This window comes from Chinchilla lanigera, unplaced genomic scaffold (genome assembly GCF_000276665.1).
Source record: "Chinchilla lanigera isolate Chin_1 unplaced genomic scaffold, ChiLan1.0 scaffold00021, whole genome shotgun sequence".
NCBI classification, from domain to species: Eukaryota; Metazoa; Chordata; class Mammalia; order Rodentia; family Chinchillidae; genus Chinchilla; species Chinchilla lanigera.
In genome coordinates this window covers 12607335-12626534 of record NW_004955422.1, presented here as the reverse complement: position 1 = coordinate 12626534, position 19200 = coordinate 12607335, and the positions used below count along the sequence as shown (strand labels likewise).

Below are 19200 nucleotides of genomic sequence, written 5' to 3'. Positions count from 1 at the left end.
ACTGATTCTGCATAACTCGATGTGTGTTTCTCTGACTTTTTTACTATGCATGTGGCAGCACACACCTCCCTCTGTGTCTTATCATCTTGCTTTGTTTTCTTCTTATAAGATGAAATCAATGTACTTGATGATGATTATGTACTTTTTTTGCTGAAAAATGTGCAAAGTACAGACTCCTCTGTCAGTCAGCAGACATTTCCATATGATCCTTTCCCCACCTCTGTGTTTGGTCTGTAGGGTGTGTGGCTTCTGACCCCGTCACTCCCGACTGGCTCCTGAAACTCTGCCCTGCTCTAAGGGTCTCTACTGACTACTATTGCTGTTCCTGCTTGTCCGCCCTCTCCTGGTCTTCTTATTTTGTTTAAGTCACTTTGATTATTTAAAAACCAGGTTCAGAAATAATGACAGGCAATGCATGAATAAAATGCAATTACTGTTTCAGGCTGAGGTTTTTATTTGTTTTATTAAGAAGCCATCTTTCTTAGGCTTAAAGTAGGTGTATTTTATTTTGGCCAAAAGTAAACCTAGTGAATCCCCAGGGTTGTCACTTCTTGTTCAGTGAGATTTAGATTTGGAACTTCCAACTAGAAATGATAGGACCAGCTTGCTTTGTGTAAAACTTGAGACATGGAAACACATTGGAATTCTAGAATAAACCTCCATGAGATTCACATTTTTCCTTTTTAATCAAGAGATCCCCCCTTTTCATACTAGGTGAGAGCTAACCAATAAAATCCATAATGTACTGGATTAAGTTAGAAGATGACAGGGCTGGGGATTTAGCTCAGCGGCACAGTGCCTGCCTGGCAAGCACGAGGTCATGAGTTCGATTCCAGGTACTGGGAAAAAAAAACAAAAAATAAATAAAAAGATGAGCCAGAAGGAGAAAGGAAGGGAAGGAGGGAGGAAGGGAATAACATTGAATAGGATTGTGTAGAAATCAGAAAGGTGTATTTCCATCCCTTTGCTGGTCTGCAAAAGCTATTAAGCACTTGTTAGATGTAACCTCTGAGAACAGATTATACTGCTGGTACCAAATATTCACTTTGTCTCATGGTTTAGTGTCTATCCTAGAGGCTAGGGTAGGTAAGATTAGTTAAAAACGTTAATGTACTAGGCTACAGTTTTAAAACTGTCCCTGTTTTCCACCAGGTTTGTTGCACCTGTAGCTCCTAATATTCATCTTTTGTGAAAGTAGAACCTTTAAGGGGAAAAGACCCTGCCCTGTGAGCAACATGGCTGGTCGGGTCCTTGTAGCTTAGTGCATTCACTAGCTACCAGGGCCGTTTTAGAGTCTACTTCATGGAAATGGTTAAATACAAGGAGGAAACTTAGATGTGACCCCTGGGATTTTGAAAGCAAAAGCAGTTCCATGTTTTCTCAACTGAATATAGACATTTGAACTTCTGAGTCACCTTTGAAAATGCTTTTTTCCAGCAAAGTTAAAAGTAAATTCAAGATTAGAATATATAGATATAGAGATGGAGATATTCTTTTACTATTTCAATCATTTAAGAGCAAACAATGTCGCTAAACCCTTTAAGTGTTGCTCAAAGAGACTTCACTGTCGGGGCTCAAAATCTAACCAGACCTGATACTCACAGGAAGATAAGGCAAGAGAGGAACAAGAATTAGAGTTCTGAAGATGAATTATCACTTCCTTGGCAGGAATGTTGAGGAGCAGGATAGGATGCAGACAAAGGAATATTCTTCAATGATACTAGCTCAGAAACACAGTTTCAGCTCTTATTTGTTCTTTGCTCTCCCAGTGAGGTGAAGACTCGCTTTCCTTACTTTATTTTGAATTGTATATATTCATGGGGTACAGTGTGATTTTGAATACCTGTACACATGTGGAATGATCAAATCACGGTCATCATATCAGCATATCGCATAACACTGGTAGGCAGCGATGCTAGGTGTAGATTACTTGTCTTTGAACTTTAACAAACATTTTGGAAAGAAAGAGCATGAGTTGTTGCACAGGATCTTCTGCCTCCAGTGAAGGGCTCTCCCTGATACCAATTCAAACATGAAAAAAATGAAATCTCTTCTTCCAGCCTAATTTACTGAAATGGAAACCAACAATGCAAATAAGCCACAAGACAGAAGAAGTATGTGTAGTGATGTGACAGTATCCCAATACTTCTTCAGTTTAACTGTGGCCCTTGCCTTTAACACTCCCCTCCCCACTTTTTCCTGCAGGGAATAATTATGCATTAAAATCCCCTGTGATCCTATGTTCATTAAAATGTACTCACAACATTCTAATGTGTTCATGTATAATGCAATGTCTTTAATGTAATTTTCCATAAAGTCTTTGGGGCAGAAGATAACTAAATATTTTTCTTAACAAAAAAACAAAAACCCTAGGAGGATTGTTATATAAATCAGAATATGACTTTTAAAAAAAAATTGTCCTGTTATAGTTATGCTGCCCACATAACCCTGTCCACAGGGTGACAGGTAAGAGCATCCCAACCCAGAAGCAATAAAAATGCTCAGTGCCATCTCTCTACCCTGTGAGCAGTTCAATGATAGCATGACTTTACCTTCTACCTGGTTCCTTTGCTGCCAGTACTAACAAGATCTCGTCTTCCAAGTCAGGAGAGGCAGACATACTGCCTTCACTCACACGTGTACTCATTGAATCCTTGCTGAAGGCCGGAAGTCTGTGAGACACTGTCAATGGCAATAGGCATCGGCCTTTGAAAAGATGGTCAAAGGTGGAGCTGATAGTCTAGTGGCAAGGATGAGGACAGACTGTAAGTCAACTCAGTAAATCAGTAGCAATAAGTGTCAGGAAGAAAACACAGCAAGACAATGACAGGATCACCGTAAGTTGGTGGTTAGGGACAGCGGTCTTCAAGGAGGAACTGGTTATGTAAAGATCATTCAGAAAGAGCATTCTGAACCAAGGAAACAACTAATGCAAAATTCCCAAGGTGGGAACATGCCTGCTGTGTCCCAGAAGGCCACTGTGGTGGGTCAGAGGAGATAAGGGGAAAAATAGGAGATGGGGTCAGCCAGGTGGCCTCCAGGGCCTTGTAGGAGATAGATGAGGCTTTCTGAGGGCTCTGATCAGAGCGGTGATATTATCTGGTTCCCTGTGGACAACATCGGCCTTGCTACCTGTTGAGGGAGATGTATTCTAGCGGCAGAGTGACAGGTGGAGGCTCCGAGCTGGATGGTTGTTTAGAAGGTAAATAGGTTACTCATTGCTACATCACAAATTACCCCTATACCTAACAACCTAAAATGATAGCCTACATTTATTATCTCACATAAGGTCTGTGGCGCAGGAATTTAGAAATAGTTTAGCTGAATGATTCTGGCTCAAGGTTTCTCATGAGGCCACAGTAAAGATGTTGGCCTGGGATGTAGTTATCTCAGTGTCTTGACTAGGCCTAAAGATGGCTGGCTTGGGTGGCTGTTAGGCAGGAGGCCTCAGCTGAGGCCTTTCCACGGAGCTGCTTGAGTGTTCTCATAACATGGCGGCTGGCTGTTCCTTGAGTAATTGATCCAAGAGAGAGTAAGGTGGAAACCATCTTTTTTCTTTTTTAAACCAACCTTTGGAAGCAACACACTGTTGTTTCTATAGTTTCTTCTTGGTTGCAAAGATCAGTCCCATTCGCTGGTGTGTATCAGGAGGTGACGATGATTGGAAGTCACCTTGGAGACTAGCCAGTTATCATGGATGGCTTTTGCTGTAGTTGTCGGTGGGAGACAGTGACAGGCATGAGTTGTCCAGCAAAACTACCCTCTACAGTTACATATGTATCTAGCAACATGTCTGAATAGACAGTTTTCTCTGTTTTTGGCTGCTTGGTGGCCTGCTATTTGCAAACTAGTCCCCAGAACTTAAAAAAAAAAAAAAATCTCATTATAACCCATTATTAGACTCTGAGGTATCTTAGCCACATTGTAAAATAACAATATACCTTGATAATTTGACAGATCTTCTGTGATTATGGTAAGTGACAAAATGATGTAAACTATGTGTTTTTCAATAATTTAAATAACATCCCAATCTCTGGAGCAAACAGGAGGAAAGATGAATGTACTTTTATTACATTCATATTTTATATAATTCCTATTTTGCTTCTAAATTGTCCGTTGAGTTAGTTATTTGAACAGGCTTAATTTTATCTCTTGCCAAGCCATGCTCAAGGTGCTATCATTCCTACAGTTATTTCATGGGACTATGGTTTAAGAACAAATAAATCAGCAAGATGCCAGGGGCCCAGGAACTTATATGCGCTCAGTTGTGGAAGCACAAAGCTGACTGGTGTCTTTTAGCTATCGTGGCAGAGTGATCCGTTTGATAGAAGAATTAATTTAATAAAGCGTGGGTGGAAATCAGTCTCTTTAATTAGGGGACTCGTCCGTAGCTGCACAGTAGTTTCTCGGGTAAGTTATTTCATAGCTTTCTTTTGTTTTAGACAAATGAAAGAAACCAAAGCCCAAATCACTGGAGAAGCAGCCTTCAAAAAGGAAAAAAAAAAAAAAAAACAAAGAAAAGCAACCACATTTAACTTCATGCAAAACTCAGTGGCTTTAGGTGCAAGGACTACACTGAATGCCATTGCTCTGGGGGTGATGAGATTTTAAGAATGGTTACAGGGTTTGGCCGAATTTGCTGTTTTCATCTGTAAAAACATAGAGGACAACTTTACTTAAAAAAATGTTGTTTGTCACAGATTAGAGACGGGTTTTGCTGCTAAAATTCAAATCTTTAAAGCTCTTTCCCATCCACCAATAACACAATGGCAAGGTAAGTCGTATAGATCTTAAATTTAAAAGTCTGAGCAGCAGGGAGTGCTTGGCGCAGAACCAGGCACTATTGTCTCGGAGGAGGTTATTTTGAGTAAAGGGATGCCCTTCAGGGGCAGCGAGCCTTACGTCTCTTCTCCCCTACATCATAAAACTGAGGGGTTTGTGTTGCGCTCTAGTGCCCGGCAGTGACGAAGAGGAGGGCGCCGTTCTGTTTGACAGCTCTGGCAAAGTAACAGCAGATCCCTTCGACACGTCTTCGGGGTCTGTGCAGCTCATCGCGATCAAGCCCACAGCCCTGCCCGTGGTGCAGCCCACCTCAGACAGGAGCCAGGACTCCTCGGCGGTGCTCAATGGTGAGGTGAGCAACCAGCGTGACCTGGTGCGAGTCCAGCCAGGCCCTGGGGGATTCACATTCATGCTGGGTGCCTGTAGCTCTAGAGCTCATTTTCACCTCTGCACACGAGAGACCTCACGGGAATGACTCAGGATATCAGTTACCCAAGTCTGTTGAGTGATGTTTTCAGAGCATTTTCTACCCTTGTTGAAAACCCAGAGAGAACCTTTAAAGCACTGTGATTATGAAAAAAAAAAAAAAAAATCAGAAGTTCTATACCTCCCAATATGCGTGCATACCTCCCACAGCCTCCCACTTTTCTCCAGCACACTCTAAAATTCCGCTAGAGATGCTACTGAGGTTATGGGAGGGATGTGAATTGAGAGGGAGGTGGAGAACATATTGTCACATGGACAGGGATATGGCCCACTATCAGTTTTGAAATGACATTTATTCCTTTGGGCTGACGCTTTCAGAAGGATATCAATGGAGACCACAATGCTAATCAAATTTCCCGAGTCAAAAAAAAAAACAAAAAAAACCCCTATAACATATGTTGGAGAGTGATGATTTTATCAAAGAAAACCAGAGCTAATAGATAATATATGATGACAGATAATAGATAGATGCTTGCCAGATAATAGGTGATTAATAGATAATAGGTAGTTGATAGATGATAGATGAGAGAGTCTGGAAGACAAGAAGTCAGGTAGAAATTATCTTTTGTTCTTCCATTTTCTGTAAGCAGAATAGCCAGGGAGCTAAAAATGTTTATGAATCTTTAAGAATATGCTTGTAGAACCTGCTTGTGAAAACTTCTGTTACGTGTGTGTACAAGTGCATGCACATATACCCACACACACATGCACACACACTGACTCAAACTCACACATGCTTCTCTCTAGTGATAAGACATCAGGTTGGTTATTCATTACATTCATATATACCCCACCATTGCTACCCGCAACAGGTGGGAAATTTCCAAAGTTTTAAACTCTTTTTTCCCATCATACCTCAAGGAACACACCCTGTGCCATTGGGTGTCGTAACTGCACATGGTAATGGTCCACCATCCGGGACATTTATAAAAATGCTAATGAGCCTGGTTGAGGAAGTGCCTCTTTTTCCCAGGGCAGAAAGACTGAGCTCACCTATAGATAGGCTGAGATTCACCACAACTCCTTTTAGATTTATGGAGCACTTCTGTTTCCACTTCCTCATGTTTTAGACAAAAGCCTGAGGGGGTCACATGGCTTGCCCAAAGTCACACTGAAGATGATGGTGGAGCCATAATGTTCAGGTACCCTGACTCCCTGTCCAGTGCTCCTTCCCTTTCTTTAACAGCACTGTGCTTAGAAAGTGTCCTCAAGCCAGGCTGCGAGGGTTTGAATCCCCGCTCCTGCACTTACTGTCCGCATGATCTTGGCCAGGTTAACTCCTCTGTGCTTCAGCATCTCTGCCATAAAATGGAACTGCTCTGAGGCCCAGATCAGTTGGTATATGTAAGGATGTGGAACTATGTCTAACACACAATAAGCACTTTCTTATTACTATCAATTAGTCAACAAGAAGGATTGATTCATTCAAAATACACAATGAATACTTAAATTCTAAAAATTTATTATATTACACTAAAAAACACATTGCCACGGATTCCGCTCAGTTCACTACCCTCACTTCAGACACGCTCGTATCACCGTTCTTACCATTTCCTGAAGCGGTTCTGGAGGTCCCCTTTCGCGGGTGTCTTTAGTTGCTCTTTCGTGGCTGTCTTGATGTCCTGGATCAATTCAAAGTGTTTACATTTCACGGGCATTTTTACTTGGGGGAAGAGCTAGAAGTCACACGGTGCTACGTTTGGTGAGTAAGGTGGATGGGGACACAGCATAATGTTTTTATGAGCCTGCCTGTCCTTTGGATGGCACCCGGCAGCAGCGTTCAACAAATTTTTTGATTGCATCTCATAAAGATGCTCACAAAAGAAGACTTCCAGAATTCCTTCTGAAAGTGCCAGGAATGATGGGATACATGTGTTGAAATGAAAGGAGTACTCTTAGGGGGATTAATGACAGTGTGTCTCTTACTATAGTAAATTTTTGTTAAAATGCACTGTATTTTTTCATCAGCCCTTGTGTGCAGTTTATTCCCCAGCTTTATCATTCTCTTCCTAAAACCAGTCACAGCCCCTGAATCTTCTCCTTGGGTGCAGTTCTGCTACCAGACAAGCAAGCCTGTCATGTTAAATCAACGAGGCTGGTCTCCATGAGGACCCTCTGCCTGGTGATGGACCCAGTAATGGCTGCCATGGCTGGCTGGCTGTCACAGCTTAATGACAAAAATGTCGCCAAGGCAGATTCCAAATCTGGGGCAGGTTTCACTTCCCACCCTCTGTTCTTCCCAGGCTCATCACCCTGTCACAGAAGGCGAACAGATGAGCATTTCCCTGGTCCAGAAATGTATCCTTGCTACATTTGGGCAGTGAGAGGAATGGACTTTGTTGCCATTTGGATTGGACGAGAGCCCTGAACTGCTCTCTGTAATTTGTGGCCTAGTGGAGCTCAACACAAATCGCTCTATAGTTTTCTTTCTTCTTTTCCTATGGGTGGCTGGCCTGAATGAAGAAAGCACAACCCCTGAACCATAAAGTTTCCTTTTATGAATTATAGGAAATTCTTTTAAAGATGATTTTAAAGAAAACATAATCACAGCATAGAAAGTTCAGAGATGGGGGTAGTGACATCCTCATCACTGGTTAATTATGAAGCGTGGCCATCTGCTTACATCTTTCACAGGTCACAGGGACATGAACCTTGTTCTTGTCTGAAAGACAAGACCTTTTCCATGGACCTTTTCCTCATAGAGCAGGACCTGGTTGGCATTCACAGTCATACAGAGCTTTAAAATAATACCTCTGTCTAAAGAGACATGGATTTACAGAAACGTGTCTTCACACGCAGGCTGTTCATGTGGAAAGGCCTCGGGAACAGAATGTTTGTTCTGCCTTCCCACCCATTCATTCCAACTCACCCACTTCAGGGCTGTCTCATCCAGCTGCACCTCTGCTAAATGCCCAGAGGAAACTCTAGGGTCCCAAGGGCTGGCACTGGACTCAGGGCACCAACAAGTAGCTGGGCTGCCAGGTCAGAGCCCCCTACACCAAGGCATAGGTATAGGCAGCATTAAGGCCAGTGCCAGGAAGGAAAAAGCCCAGAGTCAAACATAGACCAGAGCAGTGTCGGGCAGACTCAGGAAGAGGAGGTCTTGACCGAAGGACTCAGGTAACTTAGTGAGAGCCCAGCTTCACATTGCTGGTGGCCACATGGGTAGGTCTGGCTGGTTCAGAGACCCAGAGCTGAAGCTTAGGGCAGCTTTTCCAGGAGTTGTGACCTTCTGGTGAAAGTCTGCCACCTCTCGCGACGCTGAGTCAGATCCTGGCCTGAGATGGTCTCTCTCCTCAGGTGAACAAAGCCCTAAAGCAGAAGTCAGACATCGAGCACTATCGGAACAAGCTGCGCCTCAAAGCCAAGAGGAAGGGCTACTACGACTTCCCCCCGGTGGAGACAAGCAAGGGCCTGACAGAAAGAAAAAAGATGTATGAAAAAGCCCCAAAGGAAATGGAGCATGTTTTGGACCCAGACCCGGAAGTGTGTGCTCCATATGCCGAGTCCAAAAACAGGTGCAGACTCTATGGCATTCTTTTTCTTTTCTGAAATAAATTTATGATTTCATTAGTATGTTGGTGATACATAATGAATATATCCATCATGGGGTATTGGTACATATACGTATCCTTCTCGATCCTTTTTGCTTTCCCTTCCTCCCATCTCCCCCCATCTCCAAACCCTCTTCCCATCTCTACAAAGTACCTTCCTGTTTGCTATCATCTCTATTTTACTTCGCTCTTTTTCGACTTTAGGTTTCTCATGCAAAAGGAAGAAGGCCATGTTTAACTTTCTGTGTCTGACTTATTTCACTTAGCATCATAGACTCAAGGGATTCTCTTTAGGTCATTGTGGCACGGGTGGGATGAGGGCAGATGTGGCCACCTTTGCTATACAGAGGTTCCTTCATCGAGAGCCTTAAGATTGGGATCTGTGTGGGCCACAGATCTGGGCCCCACTGGCCCATGCAGGCAAGTGCTCCATAATGAATGTGGAGGAGACTAAAATTGAAGCTATTTGAAAAATACTATGGCAAATAACCATAATTGTCCTTTAGCTTAACAGTATTTTCAAGCCAGTTGCTCTTTCAGAGCTGGGTGAAGATATAATTATCACCTACCTAGTTATGTAACTTTCAGATCAAGGGACATTGTATTTTTCAATTATGTTGGTGGCTTTTGCATAAGAAAAGCAACTTTCACACCTCACCTATTCATTCAGCCTCCCGAGGTATTTACCACACTGCTGCTCAGCGCTGTGTGCTGGTTCATCTGATTCATTCATACATTTGCTCAGCTGTTCAGCATGGATAGTGACCTGCTATGTGTCAGGCACCAATCAAGACGCTCCACAGTGACATGTCAGTGGGTGCTTTTTCTCATTCATTCCTTCAACATTTATGAAGGACAACACAGTCTGAATTCTGGTCCTGCTGAACTGATGAGAATGAGAGATACTCACCCAAACGTGCCAATCACAGGCCTGATGGATGTGTGAGGTGTGGCTTGCTGTAGCTGTCCAAAAGGGGGCCTGGTCTCTCAGACAAGGCTCCAACCAGATGATCTAAATTAGTGTCTTTCTCAGCCTGTTCTATGCTGCTATCACAGAATACTTGAAACTGGGTAGTTTATAATGAACAGAAATTAATTTTCTCACAGTCCTGGAGGCTGGGAAGGCCAAGATCAAGGTACCAGCATCTGGCAAGGGCTTTCTTCCTTCATCGTCACATAGTGGAAGGCAGAAAGACAGAGAGGGCAGGAGGAGGCCAAATTTAACCCTGTCACAGTGGCATTAACGTGACCCATGAGAGCAGAATCTTGTGGCCCTTTCACCTTCTAAATGCCCCAGTCCACACACGACCAAGACAACAGCTAAATTTCCACATGAGTTTTGGAGGAGAGGAACATGCCAACCAGAGCACTGCCTTCTAAGCGTTGCTTCCAGCTGAGCAGAGTGGTCTCACGCACTGGGAGTGAGTGATGGGGCAGTTCCTGACCTGAATGGGTGTTTATGAAAAGCAAAAATGATCCTGTGACAGGCTTGAATCAAAGCCTCAAAATCAAGTGGGGAGATGAGACTAACTTTTATGAATTGAATCCATGTCATTTATTTTCAATAAAGAAAAGAGGAAATTCTAAACCAGAGCTTAATTTACCATGCTTCCGATTAGTCTGGGTTGGTATGAGAAGCTGTTGACATAAAATCACACCGTGACGGGCTTCACAATGCATGTGTCACCATGTTAACAGGAGTAGGGAAAAGAGAAGAAAAGAGACGGATTTGATAAGGGGGACTGGTGGCAAACATTCCGCTTTGGGACTGTGCTTCAATGGTCTTTAGAGGACATTGTGGTTGCTATTTCCCTGGGTTTCCTGCTGATATCCGAGGAAAATGAATCAACCATGATGTATAAATAAGCTTGTATATTATATAAATAGCTTGTGTATTACTGGACAAACACAATTTTTGGTGATGGCATTTTCAAAAAGAAAGTGAACCCAAAATGAGCACAGTTGTTTTCCAGGAGTGCCAGACCATGTGCTGAAGGCCTTTTGGTGGTCTGCTGCTGCTACTGCTGCTGCTGCTGCTGTTGCTGCTGATATGCGTGTGGTTGATTCTCAGTAAATTTCCATTGAAAAAAGTGATTCAATGCAGCACCCAAAATAATTGTACTCCACAGCACCAAAATATATATATTTTAATTTGACTAGTTAAGGAGAAAGGATGGATAGCCACAAATTGAGTGAGCTGGGAAATGGGAATAGAGAGAGAGGATCAGTGAGAGGTGGGGTGGAGAGAGACAATTAGAAAAGAAGAGAGAAGCAGGCTCTCCCTGAGCTCAGCACCGCGTAGGAGGTGTGAGCTCGGAGGTGTCATTCCTGCCGCAGACTGCTGTTGACACCATAAGCTGCCTGCTGTTTATCCCTTGTCACAGGTGAGAGCTACCTGTTAATTGCTGTTCACAGGACAACCCTCCAGAGATGCTGCCACAGCAGGGCACAGTGAAGGAATCGTTCTCCAGTCCAGAAGGAGCATCAGTAACCAGAATTTTACCTTCTGACCAAAATTAAATGAAATGATAAAAAGTTTAGATTCAAGACTTTGGCTCACCATCAAATCTTTTAAAGTTGTTTGCATAGCTATTTTCCTAAAATTAGAAAAATGCCCCATTTTATGTTATAAACAGTTAACTGAGTTGCAAAGGGCACAGTGTACCTGAGACAGGTACTGATTCAGTTGTCATTGCACCTGTTCAGGCCAGCAGCATCCTGCTGACTACAGGCCTCAATGGCTCCCACTTGAGGGCTGTTTTTCAGCAGGCACTGACCAGAAGTGTCAGGTTATTAATATGTGCAGCACCTTAGCCACTGACAGATGGCAGTTGATGGATAAATACCCCTGGTGGGGGAACTCTGGGGTATCAGGTACATGGCTGGAACATCTACACTTTCTAGTTTCTGAATTTGATGCTTTGACATCTGAGGTGTTGCTGACTCCAGAGAAACTGCCCATCCCAATGCGAACCCAATTCCAGGCTCGCTTTAGCAGCACATATATGTGACCCAAATCCTATGATAGTGATGAAAAGGACTTACCCAAAAATGCACTTTTCACATGCAAACCAACCAACCAGTCCAGAATGCACACCTCAGCCACCTTCTTCTGAGGATCTCATGGGGCTCTCTCGCTGGGCTGTCATCCACCTGCCAGCATCACCTGGGGCCAGGTAGCAGGCAGCTGAGGACAGTCTACCCCATCCTACATCTGCTTACCCTGCACCACTCCTTACTTCCATAGAAACCACGGTAAGCCATGCTTCCTCTTCATTCGGCCACCTCCTGGCAGACCTAGCTGCTCCCTGCTGGGTTCAACCTGTCCCTCCCTCTTAAGTTCCTGAGTATAAAAAACATGTCCCCAATGATGGTCAGCTCCTAACCTGTCTGCTTTGCCAGGCCTGAATGATAGTTAAACTCACATTTTAAAACAACTCTCTCCCACACTTCTTCAGTACGTTTGAGCCCCAGATATCCAAAACGCTCATGTGCTCATATCTTACCCCTACTGATTTCCTTGCTATTTCCCTCTTATTTCTCAGCTTCACAGCTGGTGCTTTCTGGAACCACTTTCCAAATTCTCCACTTGCACCAGTGTGTCTAGGGGAATGAACCTAAGGTAGTAACCCATAAAGACAGAGTTACTGTGATAGAAACTGGGGGTTCTTCCTTCTCAGTGGCTCCAGGCTGTCTCTATGGGGTTTCCCAGAGCACAATTTTCAAAGTGCTTTCTTTTAACAACCTGGGATTAAAAAGCTCTTAAAAATCCAAGTAAAATACTTTGTTATCCGCCAAGCAGTACTTTCAGAGCTAAAAAATTGATCAAGTTTACATGTTCCAAAATTTATTACTTTTATAAAAACACAGCAAAATACCAACAAGAAATGAGTGTACCTAATGGAAATCCGTTTGATTAAAATAGGTAATTTCACTGCCTGAGAGACTAATTTATTTTTAAGCAGATGTTCGCACACCAGGCCCACATTGGTGGTCTGGTCAGTTGAGATCCATGTTAAACAACAACTCTTAAGCCATGCATCATAATGGAACATTGTCTCTGAGGGAAGATTAGACGGGAGGATGCTCAGTGTCAAAGCTCTAACCCACATGCATCGTTCTTCAAAGGTTCTTATGCATTTCATTATTGTATTTCTAGTACTTACAGAATCACCCACTGAAATGTCAATTGTCAATCCTCCTGGTTACTCTTCTACCACCCTTTTAGTAAATCTTTTCTAAATGGGCTAATTAGCAATCTCAAGACAGTTATGAAATCTGCTTTTTCAAAAAAGTATTTGTAATTAGGTCAAGGATGAGAATTCTTTGGGGTCTGCTGAAGTCTGAGTTACTCAAAGCTCACTGAGGTTGGGTGCCTTCCCTGAAGGAAGCCTTTAATTGCAGATAATTGGAGAGAACAATTTATAATATCACATTGTTAGTGCCTATTAGTCAAAAGTCATTTGGTGGCAAATGATGGAAATCCAGCACAAACTAGTTAAATAATTATTGAGCATTATTGAAAGGTCAACCCTTTAGTGCAGCTGGATGAGGGGAAGGTCATACATTGTCTCCTGCATCTTGTTCTCTCTTCACTCTTTGCCAGTCCCATTGGGAGGTTCTAACTTCATGGTGGCAAACAGGCTGCCGGCAACTCCAGGCTTGTGTCCTTATCTTCTTAGAAATCTCAATGCCAAGAAAGCGTCTCTTTCCTAGTTGCCCTAGAAAAAACCCTGAGACTCAATCTCATTGGGCCAACTCATGCTCAACACTGACCAATCACGTGGCCATCAGCATATGAGCTGTGATTGGTCTAACCTAAGTCAGTTGCCTACCCAGAGAGGAAATGTAACTTCAAACAATATCCTGCTCCTCTTATCTACAGAAGGTTATGGATACCAGGAAGACACTGACAACAGATACTCTCAAAATAGGTATAAACTCCTCAAGGTAATGGAGTGAATTTAACAATATCTGTTTCATTCCCAAAGCTAATTACAAGAGTATTGCTTTGCCTTGGAATTCTAATATCTGTCATAAACTGTGTGTGTCCATAATGCTATGACAAATTTATTGTGTGTCTCTGAAAAAGTGTGTTTGCCTGCTAGGTTTCTGATTTCCCACATAGTCCATGGGGATAAATGGTGTACTCTCTTCACCTTTGCACATGAATAGCTAGGGTCTTAGAACCGAGACATGCAATCTTGTATGTAAGGGAGTTCTCTGAAGATAGGTGGTCTGGAAATGCAAATTATTTGCAGAAAGATGAGAGGAAACTTGTATCTTTTTGTCATGCTCATGAAAGTCACCTGTCCCTCCTATGTATAAAAGTTGCCCCTTGTGAAAGAAAAGCATAGCCATTGTCCCCTTTATGTTGCTGACTTCTTTCCTCTCTTCAGATAGATTTCTTTAATGACAAGTGGGAATAAGACAGTGGTGACCAATGTATGGATTTTCTAAAAGTAGTGACTAGAGCCTCTGACGGTATACTTCCCAGACCTAAAATACTCTGCCCACACCTGGCATGGGGCTGGCTCCATTTAAGACTTCGCTTCTCCACAGAGAAGCTTCCCTGACCATTGTATCTGAAGTTGACCTCCATCCTAGTCATCCTCTGTCACAGCTCCTTATCTTTCTTAATAGCGTGTTGTGAAATTATCATATTATATCTCTCTCAATAGGATGTAAACTCTGGGAGACTTGGGACCATGGATACTTATTTTCTTCTACAGTGCCTAGTATATAGTACGATCTTAGTGAAAGAAGAATGGATGGATGGATAGATGGATGGATGGATGGATGGATGGATGGATGGATGGGCTGTGTGTTATTTAGCTTTCCTCCAGTGTGACAAAGTGCCTGAGATAAATCAACTTAAGAAGGAAAGGTTTATTTTTGCTCAGAATTCCACAGGTTTCCAGCTATAATCGCTTGGCCTCATCACTGTAGGCCTGCAACAAGGCTGAATATCATGATGGGGAGCACAAGGTAGAGCAGATCTGCTCACTTCATGGTGGCCAAGAAGAGGGGGGAGAGAGAGAGAGAGACAGAGAGACAGAGAGACAGAGAGACAGAGACAGAGAGATACAGAGACAGAGAGACAGAGAGAGACAGACACAAAGACACAGAAAGCAAAAACAAAGCAAGGATGAGAGCTAGCCTTCAAGGGCATGCCCCATGGACTTACTTCTTTCTACTCGACCCTACCTCCTAAGTTTCTGCCACTTCCCAATAACCAAAGAAATGATGAATTATGAGGTTAGAGCCCCTAGTCACCTTCAAAGGCCCTACCTCTGATCACTGCTGTATTAGGGACAAAGCTTTCCACACATGAGCTTTTGGGGACTTTTCAAATCCAAACCAGGGCAGGCTCCAAACATCTTCTAGGTTTATGGGTTCTTAGTTCAGAAAGGAATCCACTGTGGGAACTGTAGAAAGGAAATCTATCAACAATCACAATATTAGGCAGCCCGCTAGCTGCGGTGTTTATTAATACATTGTACAGTCCTGCACTTGAAATCAGAAGGATTAAAAGGAACAAGAGGCTGCTGAGTCAACAGAGTCAGGAAAGGCAAGTGTGTTCCGCCAGCCTTCGCTGTCCGCGAGGGTCAAGAGAGAACCCTGGCCTCGCCATCAGCAGAATTTTAGATGAGCTTGCAGTGCTGGAATGGGTGGTAGTTACCTAGTTTTCATGTGAAAGAGCACTAATAATTCAGCCACATGGTTGCAGCATCTGGAGGAAAACAAAAAACAAAAAAACAAGGCAACAACTGCCCCTTAAGGCCAGGGAACAAATTCCATTGATTCTGAGGATTTGTGTGGCAAATGCAAAACCCTTCATTGGTTGACTGTAGTTTTGGATCAGTGGAGAATTCCATCTGTCAGGGCATTTGCTGTATCATAACAGTTGTTGAATTTTCTTCAGGCAACAGATGAAGAACTCTGTCTATCGAAGCCGGCAGTCTCTGAACAGCCCCAGTCCGGGAGAAACCGAAATGGACCTTCTGGTCACTCGGGAGCGACCCCGGCGTGGAATCCGGAACAGCGGATACGACGTAAGTCTCTGGAGGGCTGGGGTGAGCACAAGCTCTGCTTTCCCCTGAAAGCAAGAAGGACCAAGCATCCCATATTGTGTACGTTTACTACATGTTTGTGGAAATTGAACATGTACTAAAATGCTTTCTATTTTTTACTACTTCTTTTGCAAAATAATATGTGTCAGAGTAACACATTGTGCTGACAGGATCATGATTTCTGAATTGCAGTGTTTTGCAAATATTACTGACCTAAAAGCAGTAGAGGTTCTAAATGTCCTAATTTTCTTTCCTTCTATCTTGAGAAACTCAATAAGAACCATGGAAATGGGTTAGAATTCATGGGAGCACAGGCTTCTTTTAATATACAGCAGTGATAAAAATTTGGACTTGTTCCTGATTTCATAACTCCTCAATATGTCATGGAAACAATGAGATGTCCAACAGAGCGAGTTGATGATTTGTATGACAAAGCACATTGCCTGTGTTTAGTGATGTGTCCAAGCTGCAAAAATCCTCCTGACCCCTCCAGGCTTCCCCAGAGGAGGAATCGCACCCGCATGCCTCCTATCAGGCTGGATACATCCTGAGCTTGGAGTTGCATCCATGAGCTCGTGTGAATTACTCTGGGCTGAGATGGTCACTAACGTTGCTCCCTGCACCACAATTTCAAACGGTCTTGATATACTCTTAGGTTTTGTGAAAAATATTTCTTTTCCTTCCCCTAAGATGTTTTTCTAATGACAAATTAAAATTTTTCTGTAGCAAGAATTATAATTCTGGTATGTCTGAAGAAACTTTTGTTATAATTTGAGAAGTTGTAGTTGGAAAATGACAGTGGATTTCTTAAATATATCATGCTTACTTTATGAAAAGAATATTTTCCCCTTGAGGATTGGCCACTTTTTCCCACAAAAGCTTAAACTGAGACCCTTTAATGGTTCAGTTGAAAAACAAGGATATTTTACCTAATTTCAATCTCTGCTGACTTCCTAACATTTAAACTTGGTGTTTGTGTTGGTAGTACATTCATTATCTTTTGTTTTTCTTTCTTTTTCATAAAAGTTTGGTAAGTTAATTGTATAAAATTCTAAATACTTACAGCGTATTTTTTCTTCCAATAGGTTAAACTATCCTAGCAGATAATTTTTGTCTTCACAAGAAATATTTCTTCTACCAAAGTTATTCACTGTTTTTATCATCAATATATGATTAAAAATCAGCATAAATTTTAAGTTTCTGGTTAACCCTCCTACCAAGAGCAAACATTCTTCCTAGATGCCTGCTTAGTTAGGGATATTTTTTTTTCCCCACTCAAGTAGGTGAAATATGACAGGATTTTTAGTTTATTTCAAGAATAGAGTCAATAGATGTTATGATTTAGATCTACAGTGTCCTCTAAAAGGTTTATGTATTCCGAGGTGGGGCTTTTAGAAGAGGATTGGATTGTAGGGGTGCTGCACCCATCAGTGGATTCACTCACGGAAGAGCTCAGAGCCAAATGTGTGTTAGAAAGTGGATCCTGATTGGAGGGGCCTCACTGAGGGCGGGGCTTGCATCTCCCTCCTCTGTCTTCTCTTTGCTTTCTCTTTCCTGGATTCCTGGCCACCATGACATGAGCAGCTTCCCTCTGCCAGACCCTTCCACCACGCCTTCCTGCTCTGGAGCCAGATGACTGTGAATCCTCTAAGAGCCAGGAGCCAAATCAACTTTTCCTCCTTCAATTTATGGGTGTTGGGTATTGTGTCCAGTGACAAGAAAGTGACTAAAACAACAGGTTTCTTGTGGAAGTCTAGGCATGGACACTTTTATATTTACAGGGAGATGGGGCACATGGGGGAAAGGAGAAAAGAAGGAAGGAAAAAAAATACATATATATACAAGATAGCTAAGAGAATTGCACTAAGAATTCTATTAGTTCATTGAAAGGGACAGTTAGTGCTTATATTGCATGATCAATTTGGCATGCCTATATCTGGTAATCTGAGCAACTATTTCGAAGATAATAAAATGCAGTATGATAACCATTGTTAATTTCTTATCATCTTGTTTTGAAATTCTGTATCATTTTTATTGGGGTTTTTTATTCTCTTGAAAATAAAAAATAATTATAAAAGGAAAACACTGCAGACCCTTTTAATCATGTGATATGACTTGCAGTATTCACCTAGTGCCTTTGGAATGTTGTTAGTAAAATACCTACAACAATGAAAGGGAATTTTTATATTTTTACTTTTTAAAAATTTTTTTTAAATTTTTTTTTTTTTGTACCAAGAATTGAACTTAGGACCTTGCACCTGCCAGGCAGATGGTTATGCCACTGAGTTATATCTCCAGCCTGAGAGGGAATATTTAAAAGGACATTGTTCACCCTTCACAGACATTTATAAATATTCCAAGTACAGATTACTTTCAGGAGGCTCTCTTGATTCTGATAGACTTTTCAAAGCTATATTTATTTGAGAAGCATATGTGTTCTAAAAACCATAAATATAAACTTTCTTAAGAGAAAATGATCATCCGCTGGGCAGTTTCAACAGTTGAGACTCTTCAAGAAACTCTGTAAGAATGATGTTGCTGTTGGCATGGGGGTTGAGGCTCAGTAGCAGAACACTTGTCTAGGGTATGTGAGGCCCTGGGTTCAATCCCCAGCGCCACCACCACCAAAAACAAATGGATGACGGATCAGGGGTGAGGGAGAAGTAAGATATGGGGGAATAAAGGGGTCAGAAGTGGCCAGGATGTGTTACGTGCAGGCACAATTCCCCAAAACAGTACCACTATCACGTACTACAAATATCACTATCATACACTGCAAAGACACACTTAAAAAAAAAAAAAAGAAGGAAAGAACAACATGACCAGCTGGGCACTGTGGCATGTATCTGTAGCTCTGACTACTCAGGATGAGTCATGAGTTTGAGACCAGCCTTGAACAGCATAGGCAACATAGCAAGACTTTTTCTCAAAATGAAATATCACACTGCTCACCTGTATCTTTCTTGTGCTTTTTCTGCTAGTGATAGGAAAAGTGGACTTAGGTCCATTTACTCTTTATGTGTATAACCTTATTGAATTTGCGTGGATTCCAGTTGGGGAGATGCTGTCATTATGCCCATTGCAGGGAAGAGGAAACTGAGGTTCAGAGTAAATTACATGACTTGTCTGCCCAGCTCCAGAGCTCATGCAGTTAACCACCATGCAGCATGAGTTTTATGGACATCCCCATTAGTGTATGTCTACCCTCACATAATGTAATGTATGTTCTATATTGCTGAACCTCTGGAGAGGCCAGATGTCAGGTCTCAGAAGTATTCCTACATGGATAATGCATACAAGCATAA

At 42.3% G+C, this 19200-nt stretch overlaps 1 protein-coding gene across 2 annotated transcripts in view; it reads left to right on the top strand.

Annotated features, from left to right (window-relative positions):
* Kiaa1549l (KIAA1549-like ortholog) overlaps nt 1–19200 on the top strand; it is a 122026-nt gene that overhangs the window by 50370 nt on the left and 52456 nt on the right. For both annotated transcript variants that reach the window (XM_013514326.1, XM_013514325.1), the window contains exons 13-15: nt 4953–5134; nt 8569–8786; nt 15748–15877. In XM_013514326.1, the coding sequence (XP_013369780.1) occupies nt 4953–5134; nt 8569–8786; nt 15748–15877 (530 nt within the window). The remainder of the gene's footprint in view (nt 1–4952; nt 5135–8568; nt 8787–15747; nt 15878–19200) is intronic.